The sequence below is a fragment of the Tachyglossus aculeatus genome, chromosome 22 (assembly GCF_015852505.1).
Source record: "Tachyglossus aculeatus isolate mTacAcu1 chromosome 22, mTacAcu1.pri, whole genome shotgun sequence".
Taxonomy (NCBI): domain Eukaryota; kingdom Metazoa; phylum Chordata; class Mammalia; order Monotremata; family Tachyglossidae; genus Tachyglossus; species Tachyglossus aculeatus.
This window is the reverse complement of record NC_052087.1, coordinates 39451735-39470027: the sequence shown is the minus strand read 5'-3', so window position 1 is coordinate 39470027 and position 18293 is coordinate 39451735. Positions and strand designations below refer to the sequence as shown.

The 18293-nt window shown below is 55.6% G+C and overlaps 1 protein-coding gene across 1 annotated transcript in view; it reads right to left on the bottom strand.

Moving 5' to 3' along the window:
* PLCB3 (phospholipase C beta 3) overlaps window positions 1-18293 on the bottom strand; it is a 40002-nt gene that overhangs the window by 16762 nt on the left and 4947 nt on the right. Inside the window, exons 2-20 of the mRNA XM_038764759.1 lie at window positions 17539-17616; window positions 16818-16886; window positions 16394-16534; window positions 15642-15721; window positions 15192-15245; window positions 14830-14905; window positions 14564-14664; window positions 13363-13529; window positions 12344-12490; window positions 11673-11913; window positions 8613-8697; window positions 6278-6464; window positions 3908-4003; window positions 3750-3820; window positions 3537-3633; window positions 3219-3303; window positions 2222-2346; window positions 1973-2127; window positions 55-216 (exon numbers count right to left, since the gene is read on the bottom strand). Coding sequence (XP_038620687.1) covers window positions 55-216; window positions 1973-2127; window positions 2222-2346; window positions 3219-3303; window positions 3537-3633; window positions 3750-3820; window positions 3908-4003; window positions 6278-6464; window positions 8613-8697; window positions 11673-11913; window positions 12344-12490; window positions 13363-13529; window positions 14564-14664; window positions 14830-14905; window positions 15192-15245; window positions 15642-15721; window positions 16394-16534; window positions 16818-16886; window positions 17539-17616 — 2217 coding nt within the window. The remainder of the gene's footprint in view (window positions 1-54; window positions 217-1972; window positions 2128-2221; window positions 2347-3218; window positions 3304-3536; window positions 3634-3749; window positions 3821-3907; window positions 4004-6277; window positions 6465-8612; window positions 8698-11672; window positions 11914-12343; window positions 12491-13362; window positions 13530-14563; window positions 14665-14829; window positions 14906-15191; window positions 15246-15641; window positions 15722-16393; window positions 16535-16817; window positions 16887-17538; window positions 17617-18293) is intronic.

Genomic DNA, 18293 nt, shown 5'->3' with positions numbered 1-18293 from the left:
GGGGGCCGGGGGTTAGACGCCCGCCCGCGGTCGGAGAGGCGCGGGCGAGCCCACCTTGGGGAAGTCGAAGGGTTCCTCGTCCCAGACGGGGTTGAAGGAGTTCCCCTGCGAGGGCTTGGTGCGGTATTTGCGGCGCGTGTCCCCGGGGAGGCCGAACAGATCCACCTCCACGTAGATGCCCACCCGTCGGTCCGACAGGAACTGGCCCGAGATGACCTGACGAAGAGGCAGGAAGGAGTGAGATCTTTCAATCGTTCAATCCCGCCGTCGACCCCCGGCCCACGTCCTCCCCCTGGTCCGGAATGCCCTCCCTCCGCACATCCACCAAGCTAGCTCTCTTCCTCCCTTCAAAGCCCTACTGAGAGCTCACCTCCTCCAGGAGGCCTTCCCACACTGAGCTCCCTCCTTCCTCTCCTCCTCCTCCCCATCCCCTCCACCTTACGTAACTCCTTCCCCTCCCCACAGCACCCATATATATGTATATATGTTTATACGTATTTGTTACTCTATTTTATTTGTACATATTTATTCTATTTATTTTATTTTGTTAATATGTTTTGTTTTGTTCTCTGTCTCCCCCTTATAGACTGTGAGCCTGCTGTTGAGTAGGGACCGTCTCTCTATGTTGCCAACTTGTACTTCCCAAGTGCTTGGTACAGTGCTCTGCACACAGTAAGCGCTCAATAAATACGATTGAATGAATGAATGAATCATATTTATTGAGCGCTTACTGTGTGCAGAGCACCAGTTGGCCCCGGCCCTGCCTGGCCGGTTTGCCCCATCACGGAGCCAGTAACTAGCCGCCCTAGGCTCTGGCAAGGGCTAAATCAACGTCAGTAAAGCCTACTCCAGGAAGCCGGGAAGCGGCGTGGCTTAGCGGATAGACCACGGGCCTGGGAAGCAGAAGAACCTGGGTTCTAATCCCGTCTCTGCCACTTGTCTGCTGTGTGACCTTAGGCAAGTCACTTCACTTCTCTGGGCTTCAGTTACCTCACCTGTAAAATGGGGATTAAGAGTGTGAGCCCCACGTGGGACAGGGACTGTGTCCAGCCTGATTAACTTTTACATAACCCTACGCTCAGAACTGTACTTAATAATAATAATGATGGCATTTGTTAAGCGCTTACTCTGTGCAAAACACCGTTCTAAGCGCTGGGGAGGATACAAGGTGATCGGGCTGTCCCACGTGGGGGCTCACAGTCTTAATCCCCATTTTAGAGATGAGGTTACTGAGGCCCAGAGAAGTGAAGTGACTTGCCCAAAGTCACACAGCTGACAATGGGTGGAGCAGGGATTTGAACCCATGGCATTTGTTAAGCGCTTACTATGTGCAAAGCACTATTCTATGCGCTGGGGAGGATACAAGGTGATTGGGTTGTCCCACGTGGGGCTCAATCAATCGTATTTATTGAGCGCTTACTGTGTGCAGAGCACTGTACTAAGCACTGGGGAAGTACAAGTTGGCAACATATAGAGACGGTCCCTACCCAACAGTGGGCTCACAGTCTAAAAGGGGGAGACAGAGAACAAAACCAAACATACAAAATAAATAGAATAGATATGTACAAGTAAAATAAATAGAGTAATAAATATATACAAACATATATACATATATACAGGTGCTGTGGGGAAGGGAAGGAGGTAAGATGAGGGGGATGGAGAGGGGGACGAGGGGGAGAGGAAGGAAGGGGCTCAGTCTGGGAAGGTCTCCTGGAGGAGGTGAGCTCTCAGTAGGGCCTTGTCTTAATCCCCATTTTAGAGAGGAGGGAACTGAGGCACAGAGAAGTGACTTGCCCCAAGTCCCACAGCTGACAACTGGCGGAGCTGGGATTAGAATCCAAGCCCGGGCTCTTTCCAATGAGCCACGCTGCTTCTCTACTTGCCACACAGTAAACGCCAAACAAGTACCAAATCATTATTCTTATTATTACTACTCCGGCCCCCAGCCCCGCGCCCTGGCCCCCGGCCCCACCTTGACCCTGACGGCATTGGCCACAATCCCGTCCACGATGCCGTCCGTGAAGGGGTCGAAGGACTTGTCCTGGCGCCGCATGAACTCGGGCTTCAGGAGGTAGCCGCTGCGGCCGTTGTACTCAAACACCCCCGCGTTCAGCTGCATCGGCAGGTCTGGGGCAAGGGGTCAGGGGTCAGCGGGCCCCGGGCGGGCACAAGAAGGCCGCGTCGGGCTCAGGGAGCGGGGGGCCGTTAGGAGACGCCTCACCGAGGGTCTGGAAGTTGAGGGCGACGAGCTGGCAGCCGGCGTTCCAGAAGACCTGGGGCATGTAGTTGGAGGAGTCCACCCGCGTGCCCTTGGGGTAGATGCGGCTGAGCTGCTGCTTGTTGTATCTGACGGGATCGTGGTCAAGGCCCGAGCCGCACTTCCGCGAGAAACTCCCGGGACCGGACCCCAGAGAGCCCGGCTGTCCCTCAGCCCTCCCCGCTCGACCCCCACACCATTCATTCACTCATTCAATCGCATTAATTCAATCAATCGTATTTATTGAGCGCTTACTGTGTGCAGAGCACTGGACTGAGCGCTTGGGAAGTACAAGTTGGCAACGTATAGAGACGGTCCCTACCCGACAGTGGGGTCACAGTCTAGGAGGGGGAGACAGAGAACAAAACCAAACATACTAACAAAATAAAATAAATAGAATAGATGTGTACAAGATATAGAGTAATAAATATGTACAAACATATACATATATACAGGTGCTGTGGGGAAGGGAAGGAGGTGAGTGCTTACTGTGTGCTGAGCCCTTGGAAAGTACAAGTTGGTCCCTACCCAACATTGGGCTCACAGTCTAGAAGGGGGAGACGGGCGACAAAACAAAACATATTAAAATAAAATAAATAGAATATGTACAAGTAAATCTGTACAAACACATATACAGGTGCTGTGGGGAGGGGGAGAGGAAGGAGGGGGCTCAGTCTGGGAAGGCCTCCTGGAGGAGGTGAGCTCACGCTCTGGGGGTCGCGTAACTAGTTAGCATGCCAGAGTTTCGTTCGTTATCGGAATTAACCAGACAAATCGCTCTAACAACTAAGAACGGCCATGCACCACCACCCACAGAATCGAGAAAGCTATCGACACCAGACAAGCTGACCACCCCTCGGCCCTCATCCTTCCTCCCTCCCCAGGGAGCCCACGCGCCTCCGGCCCAGATCCTCCCTCCCCCGGGGGGGCAGAGACCCCAGCCACGCTCCTGGGCGGATACTCCACAAACTCCATGGGACTTTTCGTGAGCTGCTCCAGGGCTTTGGTTTCCACAAAGGACGACATCTCGTAGCACTTGTTCCGCTCTGGACAGGTGGGTGGGCGGACCGGGGCTAGAGTCTGGGCAGGGCTGGGGAAAGCACCCTCCGCTTCCCTTCCCGCCTCCCTCTGGCTCCACTCCTGGTCCTGCCCCCGCCACAGCCCCCAGCATTCCAGGCTCAGGACGCCCCCTCTTCCGCGTCCCGGACCCCCCAACCCCCCCCGCGAGGCGACCGGCCCCCTCCTCGAGCATACCCCGCTCCCCCCTGCCCAGACTTACTCCGAGCCGCTTCGAAGGACTTGAACTTGACAGGTTCGATGTAGTTGACGAGCGTCGACATCTCCTCTGTGGCGTTCACCTCGCTGCTGGCCGTACCCTGGGACGCCCCCACCCAACGCCAGGGTGACTCTGGGGGGGGGCCGGGGCTCCTCTTTGGTGACCCCAATCCCCGCAGTGCCCTCGGTGACCCCCAAACCCCTGCCCGGGCCTGACCTCATCTGTGGTGGGTTTCTTGGGATCCACCTGCTCCTCCTCTTCCTCATCATCGCTCTCCGCCTCTCGGTCTGGTGAGAGAAAACCGGCTCGGCTCCCGATCCTCTTCTCGGCCCTCACCCGCCCCCCGCCCCCCGGCCCGGGTCTCCTCCTCTAACCAATCGATTTTCGGGACTCCAGGCTGCGCCCCAACTTCTCGGCCGACCGCTCCTCCCCGTTGCTCAGAGAGGGGCAGCTCTCGGGGCTGGGGCTCCCTGGGGGGAGAAGAGGAGGTTAGGGGGGCACTCTCGCTGTGTGGAAGGGGAAGAGGAGAGGTTCCCGCTGTGGGGTTGGGGTACGCCGCTGTTGGGGCGGAGCCCGGCCTAAGGTTTGGAGGTCGAGTGGTTTCATTCATTCATTCATTCATTCAATCGCATTTATTGAGCGCTTACTGTGTGCAGACCCCCATCTAGACTGTGAGCCCGCTGTTGGGTAGGGACCGTCTCTAGATCAATCAATCAATCGTATTTATTGAGCGCTTACTGTGTGCAGAGCACTGTACTAAGCACTTGGAAAGTACAAGTTGGCAACATATAGAGACGGTCCCTACCCAACAGTGGGCTCACAGTCTAAAAGGGGGAAGACAGAGAACAAAACCAAACATACTAACAAAATAAAATAAATAGAATAGATATGTACAAGATGTTGCCAACTTGGACTTCCCAAGCGCTTAGTCCAGTGCTCTGCACACAGTAAGCGCTCAATAAATACGATTGAATGAATGAATGAATTTTACTTGTACATATTTACTATTCTATTTATTTTATTTTGGTAATATGTTCTGTCTTGTTGTCTGTCTCCCCTGTCTAGACTGTGAGCCCGCTGTTGGGTAGGGACCGTCTCTAGATGTTGCCAACTTGGACTTCCCAAGCACTTAGTCCAGTGCTCTGCACACAGTAAGCGCTCAATAAATATGATTGAATGAATGAATGAATGAACTAAGCGCTTGGGAAGTACAAGTCGGCAACATATAGAGACAGTCCCTACCCAACAACGGGCTCACAGTCTAGAAGGGGGAGAAGGATGACAAAACAAAACATGTGGAAAGGTGTCAAGTTGTCAGAACAAATAGAAGTAAAGCTAGATGCACATCATTAACAAAATAAATAGAATAGCAAATATGTACAAGTAAAACGGTTCATGGGGGAGCATTCATTCATTCAATCGTATTTATTGAGTGTTCACTGTGCACAAAGCACTTGACTAACTGCTTGGGAGAGTCCAATATAACAATAAACTGACGCATTCCCTGGCCACAACAAGCTTACGGTCCAGAGGGGGAGACCAACACTGAAGTAAATAAATGAATGACAGATATGGACACAAGTGCTGTGGGGCTGGGAAGGGGGGATGAAGAAAGGGAGCAGATCAGAGAAGCAGCGTGGCTCAGTGGAAAGAGCCCGGGCTTTGGGGTCAGAGGTCATGAGTTCGAATCCCAGCTCCGCCAATTGTCAGCTGGGTGACTTTGGGCGAGTCACTTAGCTTCTCTGTGCCTCATTCCCTCATCTGTAAAATGGGGATTAAGACTGTGAGCCCCACGTGGGACAACATGATCACCCTGCATCCCCCCAGTGCTTAGAACAGTGCTTGGCACATAGTAAGTGCTTAACAAATACCATCATCATCATTATTATAATTATTATTATTATTATTATCAGGGCGATGCGGAAGGGAGTGGAGAAGTGGAAAGGAGGGCTTAGTCAGGGATTGGCATAAATGGAGCTGGTTCAAGTAATAATAACAATAATAATAATGAGGGCGTGGCTCAGTGGAAAGAGCACGGGCTTTGGAGTCAGAGTTCATGGGTTCAAATCCCGGCTCTGCCAAGTGTCAGCTGTGTGACTTTGGGCGAGTCACTTCACTTCTCTGTGCCTCAGTCACCTCATCTGTAAAATGGGGATGAAGAGTGTGAGCCCCGCCGTGGGACAACCTGATCACCTTGTAACCTCCCCAGCGCTTAGAACAGTGCTTTGTACATAGTAAGCGCTTAATAAATGCCATTATTATTACTATTTGTTAAGCACTTACTATGTGCAAAGCACCGTTCTAAGCGCTGGGGAGGTTACAAGGTGATCAGGTTGTCCCACGGGGGGCTCACAGTCTTCATCCCCATTTTCCAGAGGAGGGAACTGAGGCCCAGAGAAGTGAAGCGACTCGCCCAAAGTCACCCAGCTGACGACCGACTATTTGTTAAGCACTTACTATGTGCAAAGCACTATTCTAAGCGCTGGGGAGGTTACAAGGTGATCAGGGCTCACCACGGGGGGCTCACAGTCTTCATCCCCATTTTCCAGAGGAGGGAACTGAGGCCCAGAGAAGTGAAGCGACTCGCCCAAAGTCACCCAGCTGACGACCGGCGGAGCCGGGATTCGAACCCACGACCTCTGACTCCAAAGCTCGGGCTCTTTCCACCGAGCCACGCTGCTTCGCCGTACTCCGAGGGCCGGGCCCGGAAGGGGGAGAGGTCGGTGGAGGGCGGGGAGTCGTACCCAGCTGCGGAGAGGGGGGCTCGGTGGCCAGCGAGGTCTCACTCAGGGCCGAGTTGCTCTGCTCCAAAGGCCGCTTGCGCACTGAGCCCTCGGCGCAGCCCAGGGCCGGCTGGTGACGCTTCTTGTTCTTCACCAGGATCCGGCCCAGCAGGTCCTGGGGGCTGGGCAAGGACACTCCGGCCGCCAGCTGGGGGGACACGGGGTGGGTGGGACAGGGTCAGGACCGCCCGGAGCCCCCCGGCCCGCCCACGGCCACGGCCTCTCAGTCGGCCCCCGCGGTTTTGACATCTCTGAATGGACGGGCAGACAGCCGGACGGAGGGAGAGACACCCGACGGACCCAGGATGGAGACCCCAGGGACTCAGCGGACCGAATAACGTCTGCAAGAGTTCCCTGCCGCTGACAAGGAAGCCAGATGACCGCCTCAGCTGGGTGACTTTGGGCAAGTCACTTCTCTATGCCTCAGTTCCCTCATCTGGAAAATGGGGATGAAGACTGTGAGCCCCCCGTGGGACAACCTGATTACCTTGTATATACCCCAGCGGTTAGAACAGTGTTTGGCACATAGTGCTTAACAAATGCCATCTTTATTATTGTGGTTGTTATTATTATTGTTGTTTTTATCATTATCATTGTTCTTGTTTTTGTTTTATTATTATTAAATATAATAATTATTATATATATACACATATATATATATAGGGACTGTCTCTATATGTTGCCAATTTGTACTTCCCAAGTGCTTAGTACAGTGCTCTGCACATAGTAAGTGCTCAATAAATACGATTGATGATGATATTATAATTATATTATCTATTATATATTATAAATATAATGATTAATAATAACAATGGCATTTATTAAGCACTTACTATCTGCAAAGCACTGTTCTAAGTGCTGGGGAGGTTACAAGGTGATGAGGTTTTCCCATGGGGGGCTCACAGTCCTAATCCCCATTTTCCAGATAAGGGAACTGAGGCCCAGAGAAGTTAAGCGCTCAATAAATACGACTGAATGAATGAAGTGACTTGCCCAAAGTCACACAGCTGACAAGTGGCGGAGCTGGGATTTGAACCCATGACCTCCGACTCCAAAGCCCGGGCTCTTTCCACTGAGCCACGCTGCTGTTATTATTATTATTATCAACCTCCCTCAGCAAAGCAAGCTCCACAGGGCCTCTTTGCGCCGAGTACCACCACCGGCTGAGAGCTTACTGACATTTTTTTAAGCGGTTTCTTTTAAGAGGCCCTTCCACGCCAAACTGCATGTATTTGCGCTGCCAGCCTGCACTACTTTTAACTGGGTGAAAAGGGCGACCTAAATAACAACTGTGGGAATTAATTGCTGAATTAAGTGCCAAGCACCTTGCAAAGCACGGGGGTACATATAGTACGTTCAGATCAGCCACAGAATCTGTCCCGCCCAGACTCTAAGGAGAGGGAAAATGGGGATTGAATCCTCATTTTAGAGATGAGGAAACGGAGGCACAGAAAAGTCCAAGGCCACCCAGAAGGTAAGTCGCTTAGAGAAGCAGAGTGGCCTAGTGGAAAAAGCAGGAGCCTGGGTGTTGGAGGACGCGTGTTCGAATCCCAGCTCCGCCACGTGCCTGCTGTGTGACTTGGGCAAGTCAATTCTTGTGCCTCAGTTCCCTCAACTGGAAAATGAGCATTCAATACCTTTCATTCATTCATTCAATCGTATTTATTGAGCGCTTACTATGTGCAGAGCACCGCACTAAGCGCTTGGGAAGTACCAGTTGGCAACATGTAGGGACGGTTCCTACCCAACAACGGGCTCACAGTCTAGAAGCAGCGTGGCTCAGTGGAAAGAGCCCGGGCTTTGGAGTCGGAGGTCATGGGTTCAAATCCCGGCTCTGCCAATTGTCGGCTGTGTGACTTTGGGCAAGTCACTTCACTTCTCTGGACCTCAGTTCCCTCATCTGTAAAATGGGGATTAAGACCGTGAGCCCCCGTGGGACAACCTGATCACCTTGTAACCTCCCCAGCGCTTAGAACGGTGCTTTGCACATAGTAAGCGCTTAATAAATGCCATCATTATTATTATAGAAGGGGGAATACCTGTGTTCCCTCCTAGACTGTGAGCCCCGTGTAGGATCTAATTATCTTTTATCTAACCCCAGCGCTTAGCACAGAGCTTGGCACGTAATAAGTGCTTGACAAATACCACTCTTATCATCATCGTTATTATGACTGCTATTCCGTGGTGGAGCCGGGATTAGAACCCAGGTTCCCTGACCTCAACTTCAATCCCCATCACAGGATCTTTCCAACAGTCCTTGTGACCCCAGAGATCCCTACACCCAAGGGGGTCTCACCGGGTATTTATCCAGTGGGTCAATGAGCAGGGCATCTCCAAAGATGCTGCGACAGTACTCCGCCATCTTGGCCTGCTGCTTCGCCCTAGGTCCAGGGAGATAAAGGGAAGAGGCCGCGATCAGTGCCGGGAGGGACGCGGGACAGGGAGGGATTCGGCCCCGGGACAGAGCGAAGCTCCAGCGTGGCCACAAACGGGCAGGGTCGGAGGTCGGAGTAGGGAGGGGGGTGTCCATGCTACCCATGCGGAGGTCGGAGTAGGGAGGGGGTGTCCATGCTACCCACAAGCAGCATGGCTCAGTGGAAAAGAGCACGGGCTTTGGAGTCCCCCAGGCCTGGAATGGCCTCCCTCTGCCCATCCGCCAAGCTAGCTCTCTTCCTCCCTTCAAGGCCCTACTGAGAGCTCACCTCCTCCAGGAGGCCTTCCCAGACTGAGCCCCTTCCTTCCTCTCCCCCTCGTCCCCCTCTCCATCCCCCCCATCTTACCTCCTTCCCTTCCCCACAGCACCTGTATAGATGTATATATGTTTGTACATATTTATTAGTTCATTTATTTATTTTACTTGTACATATCTATTCTATTTATTTTATTTTGTTAGTATGTTTGGTTTTGTTCTCTGTCTCCCCCTTTTAGACTGTGAGCCCACTGTTGGGTAGGGACTGTCTCTATATGTTGCCAATTTGTACTTCCCAAGCGCTTAATACAGTGCTCTGTACACAGTAAGCGCTCAATAAATACGATTGATGATGATGATGATGGAGTCAGAGGTCATGGGTTCAAATCCCGGCTCTGCCAACTGTCAGCTGGGTGACTTTGGGCAAGTCACTTCACTGGGCCTCAGTTACCTCATCTGGAAAATGGGGATTAAGACTGTGAGCCCCCCGTGGGACAACCTGATCACCTTGTAACCTCCTCAGCACTTAGAACAGTGCTTTGCACATAGTAAGTGCTTAATAAATGCCATCATTATTATTATTATTATTATTATTATTATTTTCCCTTTCTCTGTCCCCCCCCGAGACCACGGGCTTCAGTACCTGTCCCCCCTGCCCCAGCTGGCCGGGCCCAGAATTCCTTCTGGGAAAAGAGTGTAGATTTCTCCACTGCCTCTAGACTGCAAGCTCGTTGTGGGCAGGGAAAGTGGCTACCAACTCTGTACTGTACCATACTCACCCAAGCCCTTAGAACAGTGCTCTGTAATAATAATAATAACGATGGCATTTATTAAGCGCTTACTATGTGCAAAGCACTGTTCTAAGCGCTGGGAAGGTTACAAGGCGATCAGGTTGCCCCACGGGGGGGCTCACAGTCTTCATCCCCATTTTCCAGATGAGGTAACTGAGGCCCAGAGAAGTTAAGTGACTTGGCCAAAGTCACACAGCTGACAGTTGGAGGAGCTGGGATTTGAACCCATGACCGCTGACTCCAAAGCCCGGGCTCTTTCCACTGAGCCACGCTGCTTAAGGCGTTTGGAAAATGCCATTTATTGATTGATCGAATGAACACACCAGGGGCTCGAGGGGTGGGTTGCATCCTCACTCCGGGCCAGGGCCTTGGGTGGCCCAATCTCTAACCGGAACACGGTCGGCCCTGCCCGGGAAATCCCGCCTGTTGGCCGGGAGCCCCTGGATTTCCATTTAGGAATCCTGCTTTACTTTCCGTTGTGGTCGCAACAGGGGCAGGCAGGTCTCAGAGGCCAGGGCTGATGCCTGCCCCATCACGAGGGCTCTACCAACGTAGCTCAGTGGAAAGAGCCCGGGCTTTGGAGTCAGAGGTCATGGGTTCAAATCCCGGCTCCGCCACTTGTCAGCTGTGTGACTTTGGGCAAGTCACTTCACTTCCCTCAGCCTCAGTTACCTCATCTGTAAAATGGGGATGAAGACTGTGAGCCCCTCGTGGGACAACCTGATCACCTTGTAACCTCCCCAGTGCTTAGAACAGTGCTTGGCACATAGTAAGCGCTTAACAAATACCAACATTATTATGATTATTACCAACAGCTAGAGCCCCACACGGGCTGGAGAAAGTTGCCACCCCTCCTCGGGCTGGGCTTGGCTGTCCCTTACTCCCCCGCTGCTGCCCTTCCTCCTCATTCATTCATTCATTAAATCATATTTATTGAGCGCTTACTGTGTGCAGAGCACTGTACTAAGCGCTTGGGAAGTACAGGTTGGGAACGTACAGAGACGGTCCCTGCCCAACAGTGGGCTCACAGTCTAGAAGGGCCGTCCTCCTGGGAGCCGGACTCGCCAATGGATCCCGGTGCCCTGGATAATAATAATGGCATTTATTAAGCGCTTACTATGTGCAAAGCACTGTTCCAAGCGCTGGGGAGGTTACAAGGTGATCAGATTGTCCCACGGGGGGGTCACAGTCTTCATCCCCATTTTACAGATGAGGGAACTGAGGCCCAGAGAAGTTGAGTGACTTGCCCAAAGTCACCCAGATCCTCCTTAGACAGGGAGCTGTGGTGCTACTGCCATAGCTGGTGCCAGGGTGGGCCAGGCCAAGGTGGGTCGTGCCAAGCCTCCGATTTCTGGCCCTAGAATGGTTCCACCCGCCTGGGTAACTGGGAGCCGGGGGGGTTATTATGATAGCATTTTATTAAGTGCTTACTCTGTGCAAAGCACTGTTCTAAGCGCTGGGGAGGTTACAAGGCGATCAGGTTGTCCCACAGGGGGCTCACGGTCTTAATCCCCATTTTACAGATGAGGTAACTGAGGCACAGAGAAGTGACTTGCCCAAAGTCACACAGCTGACAAGTGGCAGAGCCGGGATTTGAACCCATGACCTCTGACTCCAAAGCCCGGGCTCTTTCCATTGAGCCATGCTGCTTTATATTATATTACATTACATTACATTATATTATAGAGTCTGACTCTAAAGCCCGTGCTCTTTCCCCTGAGCCACGGGGTTCTGGGTAAGACGGGTGACATGAGCGCGACTCAACTGGGACGCCGTGGAACTCGGAGCAGCCTGAGGGCGGAGGGAAAGGGAGGACCAGGGAGGACCGGGAGAGAGGTGAGGGTCGGCAGGGAGGGATGGAGGGGCCGAGACTCACGAGTCGACGTGGTTCTCGAAGGACAGGATGACGGGGAAGGGGGAGGTCTTGAAGGCCGTCTCGGCGATGGCCTCCAGCACGTCGCGCAGGGGCACCTCGGTGGTCATGGTGAAGCCGTGGGTGATGAAGGGCTCTTCCTCGGGCGGGCGGCCCTTCCACACGTCCAGCTCCACGCAGCGGCAGCCCCACAGCAGCACCTGCCGGTACATCTCCACCGACGAGGCCCCCGCCAGCTGCCCCGCTGGCCGGGCAGGGGCGCGGGCGGCAAGAGGAAGAGGACCAAGGGCCCGGGTCGGTGGCCGGAAGCCTCCGTCCACGAGGGTTCACGCTCCGACGGTCTGCCGCTCCACCGACCACCGACCAGGAGGCGGGGGGTAGGATAAGGGGCAGGGCTCCCAGGGACCGCCCCCCCTCCGTCCGGTCCGCTCAACCCCCGGGACGGGCCCAGGAAAGGTCGCCGCAGAGGCGGAGGGAGGCGAGCGAAAAGGAGGGTGACGTAGAAGAAGCACTGGAAATCCAAGGAGATCTCCCGTGGTCCCTCTGGCCGGGGGTCAGAGGTCAAAGTGTTGAACTCCTCTCCCCTTCTCCCAAGCGGGCAAGGGACGGGGAGTTGAGGCCGGGGTGGGGGGGGGAGAGGTTGGGACTGGAGGGGGGACGGAAGTGGGGCTGACCTGTGAGGTAGGTATTGTGGGAAGAGTTAATGAAGTAGGAGCTCAGTGGCTGGGTCATGTCGTCCCTCAGGTCCAGGGCCTCGGGTGGCACGATGCTGTTCTCCTCTCCGCCCAGGTAGCGGCTGAAGCCCTCCATGGACATCTGGTCTAGGGTTGGGAGGGAGGGTCACCCCCAACACGGGAGAACCCGCCATCCCTTCAATCCCAGGTTCCTCAAACTCTTCCTTCCTCTCGAATCAGGGCACCGCACCTTCCTCCCGAGCCCAAGACTCCCTCTTTCCGGCTCCGGGCCGGAAAGGCCATTAGCGGCCAGCTGACCCTTTTGGGGGTCAATGGCCAGATGCCTTCCCTAAGTCCTCATTTCCTCTTCTTCCATTCCCTTCTGCGCTGCCCTTCCACTTGGACTGGCTCCCGTTTTTCACCCCTCCCTCACTCCCACGGCACTTACGTACACAGCCGTCATTTATTTGTTTATATTCATGTCCGTCGCCCCCTCTAGACTGTAAGCTTGTGGTGGGCAGGGAATGTGTCTACCAAATCTGTTATATTGTACTCTACCGAGCATTTAGTACAGTGCCCTGCATATAGTAAGCGCTCAATAAATACGATTGATTGAGGCGCTGTCCCATTCCCACGGCACCGCTCCCCACCCCCATCTTCGGGAAGCCCTCCCGCTCCCCCCGGTTTCCCCCGCAGCTGGGGGCCGAGGGAATAATAATAATAATAATGATGGCATTTATTAAGCGCTTACTATGTGCAAAGCACTGTTCTAAGCGCTGGGGAGGTTACAAGGTGCTCAGGTTGTCCCAAAGGGGGCTCACAGTCTCAATCCCCATTTTACAGATGAGGTCACTGAGGCCTAGAGAAGTGAAGCGACTCGCCCGGAGTCACACAGCTGACAATGGGCAGAGCCGGGATCTGAACCCATGACCTCTGACTCCAAAGCCCGGGAAGGCAGGAGCCCGGTCCAGGGGCACAGTTCATCAGGGCCCTCGGCCCAGGACCCCAGGGATCCTCACCGCGCTCCAGGAACTGGCGGTTGGGCTCATACTTCTCGATGAGCAGGCGGGCCTGAGCGGGGCGTAGCGGCGGGTACAGGACCTCGTTGAGGCGCGGATCCCTCTGCTTCTGGTTGATGAAGTCCAGCAGCTGTTCCAGGGTGAGGTACGGCTTCCCCTTGGCCCCTCTGACGGACAGGGAGGTGGCTCAACTCACGCCACGCTGGCTACGGCCGCCCGGCTCCACCCTGGGCCGCTCAGACCGCGTTCCGCTCCTCGCCGAGGCCCAGGGCCCACGCTACATCCTGGCTTTCCTGCCGTGACTTCGTTTCCCCCTCCCGCCCCCGCCATCTGCAAGTCGCTTCCATCCATCCATCCTTCGGTCCGCCCCGTTAGACCGTAAACCCCTGGAGGGCGGTGGATGTGGGCCTTGTTTCTGCTGCACTCTTCAAAGTGTCCCTCTCAATGCTTCGTAGGGGCTCAATAAATACCACAGACCAATCAACGGACCTTACTGAGCGCTTATTGCATGCAGAGCACCGTACTACGCATTTGGGAAAACACAACAGAGTTAGCAGACACATTCCCGGCCCTCCGTGAGTTTATGAGTGCTATCTGGCCTTAGGGGGAAAGGCACGGGCCTGGGGGTCTGGAGATCTGGGTTCTAATCCCAGATCCGCCGCTTGCCTGCTCTTTGACTGGGGCGAGTCATTTCACTGGACTCAGTTTCCTCATTTGAAAAATGGGGATAAAATAGCCGCTCCCCTCCCGCTTAAACTGTTAGCCCCTGGTGCGATGGGGACTGCATCCGATCTGATGATCCTTTATCTATTCCAGTGCTTAGTACACAGTACGCACTTAATAAAATACCAGCACTATTATCCTGATGCCCGCTAGATTATAAACTACTTGAGGGCAGGGATCATGCCTCTCCCAAGCCTTTAGTGCAGTGTTCTGTGAACATTCAGTAGATGCCACTGATTGATTAATGATTACGGGGAGGGAGGGGTGCCCAGCAATGAACTTTAACCCCTCCCAAAGGGCTTCCTCCAACTCCAAAGACTTAACCCTCACCTCCTCCTGTTCCTCCTCCTCCTCCCTCGAGGATACTCGCTCATGGCCAGGGGCTGAGGTGCTAGGGGCTGCTCCTCGACCCCACCTTGGCCTCCAGAAGCCCCTTGAGCCCTGGCCCGCCCTCCCGGGCCCACCCCCTGCGACTCACATCTCCAGGAGGATCTTGTCTATGTCAGGCCGCAGACACAGCTTGTTGAGGAACCGCTCAAAGATCTCCAGAGGAAACTCGTCCGGCCGGATTGACTCGCTCTGTGGGGTTGGGTGGCGGAAGGCCCGACGTGAAGCCAAGGGGGAGAAGCCTCAGGGGAATTGGGGCGGGGGAGAGCCAGCATTTAGGGGACGGGAACGGTTGCAGGGCAGACCTGGGCAGACCCCCCCCCCCCCCCCCCCCCCACAACATCTCTCTCCATGTACCCGGTTGCAGTTGAGGCCACAGGACTCCAGCGCCGTCTCCACTCGCTTCTTGTCAGCGGAGAACATCTTCAGGATACTGGGCAGGGGGAGAAAGCCGAGGTCAGAGAAGGACCGGAGGGGTCGAAAGCTGGAGTGAAGGTCAAGGACTAGTGGGTCAGGGATCATCGGTCAGCTTGGGGTTAGAGTTCGGCAGGAAGGTAAGGCAAACCTCAGGGGATAGGAGAGCGTTTGTGGGGCAAGAGAGCCTGTCTCCTCATCCCATCTGCATTCCCATCCGGCCGGCTACCCCCTTCCCAAGTCTAGCAGCCTCCCGAGTTCTCCCGGCTCTCCGCCTCCGAGCCGACATCCCCAGAGGTTCTCACTTTTTGACCGGGATCCTCCCGTCCTGATTCACCTGAAGCTTCAGCTTGGTGTACCTGGCCGGCAGGGAGAGTGAGGAAAAAGAGACGTCGGAGGGGCTCTGACCTTTCCAACTGGGGTCCCCCTCTCCCGGCTCCACTCAGCACACCCAGAGCCGAGGCCCTGCGGGGAAAGTCGCTGCCCTGTGCTGTCTCCGTGGCCTGGGGTTATCTCCCCTCCCCAGGGTCTCCTCCTTCACCCTTCCGGTGGTGGTGGATTTGGGGGGCAGGGGAGACCCTCCCCACACAGGCCTGAACTGAGCTCCACCAGCCAGGGGAGACTAAGGCCCCGGCCCTAGGCCGCCTGTGGGATTTCCTCTGGGTCGCGCCGCCTCCCGGCCTTTCCTCCCTCGGGCCGCCTCCCCGGGCCCTTTCTGCCCTGTCCCTCCCGCCTCCACCGAGCCGCCGCCTCACGCTTTGCGCAGAAAGGTGTTACGAGAGGCGTTCTGCGCCAAGATGTTCATGGCCAGTTGGAAGAGCCCATCCGCCCAGACCTGAGGAGCAAAAGTCGGGGGAGACAGAGAGAGTAATAATAATAATAATTATAAAGTAGACTGGAGGAGACCCTGGCCACAGCATCCCCCACCCCCTCACTGCCCAGGAGTCTTGCTCCCCTCCACTCCCCTCTGGGGTGGGGTCTCTTAGCAGAGGCCTCGGGTTCTGCTGCCTCCACCCCCGTCCCAACCACCCCCTCTCTCCTGTCCTCCTTTCCTCCACCTTTTTCTTCTTCTTTTCTTCACCCACCACATCCTCTTCTTCTCTCCCAACTCTGGCCTCTCGCAGAGCCCCACCAGGGTTGGAAAACCCCAACGTGTCCCAGCCAGATCTGCTCCAAGGTGACACCGCCCCCCAAGCCCAGCCCGAGCTGGTGGGCCACCCTGCCTCACAAGAGCAGCTGGTCTTCTGGGATGCCAGGAGGAGTCTCCTCCGCAGCCCAAGGCGCAACCATGCCTGTGTGGAACCACTGCACCCTTGAAGCAGCCCCGCGACCCCCTTCTGCGGCCCCTGCACTTCAAACCCCCAGAGACGTGAGAAGAGGGGCGGGCAGGGGGGCTGAGGGAACACCAGAAGGGGTTCCAAAGCCGGCCTGTCCTTCCTCCCAGCATGGCCCCTTCCTCCCCTCGCTCCCAGGCAGCCCCCTACCCTCCAGTGTCTCCCAGCCCCACCTTGGCAACGTCGTCCTGCACGGCCATGAAGTTGAGGAAGGTCGTGTTGACCGGATCCGGGCCAGAGACCACAGTCACCAGCTTCTCCTCCGGTCGGGTTTCGGGGGTCCCGAAACCTAGCACCTCCCGGATCTTTGGATCCTGGGGGGAAGGGGACGTCAGAGGGTCAGGGGGTTCCTTCACCCTGCCCGTGCAGGAGGTCGGCTCTCCCCAACAAAGGCCAGATCCCGTACATCCCCCTCGATGTCGCTGGCCTCCCTCCAGTAACCTCCCTCTCTTCTGGCGGCCCTTCCCCTGGGGCCAGGCCGCCTGCCCCGGCTTAGACCAGTTCTGAAAATGGCAGCCCTGAGACTGCTGGTCAGGGAGGATCAGTGGCTGGGGTGGGCATGGGGGTCCTTACCGTACCTCCTCTCTAGAAGCTCACCTTGGGCAACCGGGCATAGCGGCCAAATCGAGTGTCCCTGATGGAACTGATGTCCAGCGTGTCCACTTCCTGGGGGGAAACGGGGTGTTTCTGCACAGATGACTAGGTTAGGGGAGGAGGCGGGGGGCAGGACCTAACTGGGGGTCCCCGGGGAGGAGGGACCTTCAGGATCCTCAAGCGGCTGTTTCCGAGCAGAGGATAGCGGGCTCTCCGGTCACAGGCAAAACAGCTGCCAAATCACAGGCAAATCCAAGGCGAGGGAGGGAAGGGGGGAGAGGGGCGGAGACCAGCCTGGGGAGCGGGAGGGGATGGGCACGGGGCCAGGGGATGAACACAGCCCGGGGGACAGGGGCACCGAGGACCACCCTAAGGACCAAGACCTCCCCTGGCTGGGGAGCGTTTCCTGCCTCAGGAGGTGGGAGGTACCCAAGGTCACTGGGGTTGGGGGGAGGACGCGTGCGTTTGTGTGTATGTGTGAGTGTGTGTGTGCTGGGGGGGTGGGGGGAGCGAGGAGGAGATTTCCTGTCCAGCCGGGCCTGGGGCCTAGGTCATGGGAAAGGTCAGCTGGTTTAAGAGGCCCCTCTCCCAAGGGTGGCAGGGGTCAGGAGAAAAGAATCGGGGCCTGGGGTACCCTGAGGGGGAATGGGGAGAGGAAGAAGGGCCCTCAATGAGGGAACTTCCATCCTGTGACCTCCCAGGTAGGATCCGCACACATTCGTACCATGTTGGGCCCAGTCCAGTAGAGGAAGAAGCCATTGGGGTCGACACGCAGGGTCACCAGATTCCGACTGGAGGCCTCCTGGAGGGTACCGGCGGGGCACAAGAGGAGAAAGGGGGCAGAAGCCGGGGGAATTAAGACCACCCCTCTGGCTCCCTGGGCCTGCCAAGGGGGCGCAGGTCGTGGGGCCGAAGGTCAGGGTATTTGCAGAAGGAGAACCCACAGTCCAGTCCTCTACTCCCACACCTCACAACTCTTCCCTTTAGACTGGAAACTCATCTGGGCCTGCCAAGGGGGCGCAGGTCATGGGGCCAAAGGTCAGGGTAGATGCAGAAGGAGAACCCACAGTCCAGTCCTCTACTCCCACACCTCACGACTCTTCCCTTTAGACTGGAAACTCATCGTGGGCAGGGAACAGTGTCCGCTATCGCTGATGTATTGTTCTCTCCCAAGCACTTAATACGGTGCTCTTGCACAGGGTAAGCGCTCAATAAATATCATTGATTGATTGATTGATTGATTGTCTTGGCCCCCCCACCCCAGCCTGCAGGGATCCTTCCCCTCACTCGTCTGCCCAAGGCAAGCTCAGGCAAAAGCCCCACTTCGGTCTATACTTCACGCTGTTGCCTGGATCATCTTTGTGCAGAAACGCTCTGGGCATGTTACTCCCCTCCTCAGAAATCTCCAGTGGCTATCAGTCAACCTACGCATTAAGCAAAAACTCCTCACTCTCGGCTTCCAGGCTGTCCATCCCCTCA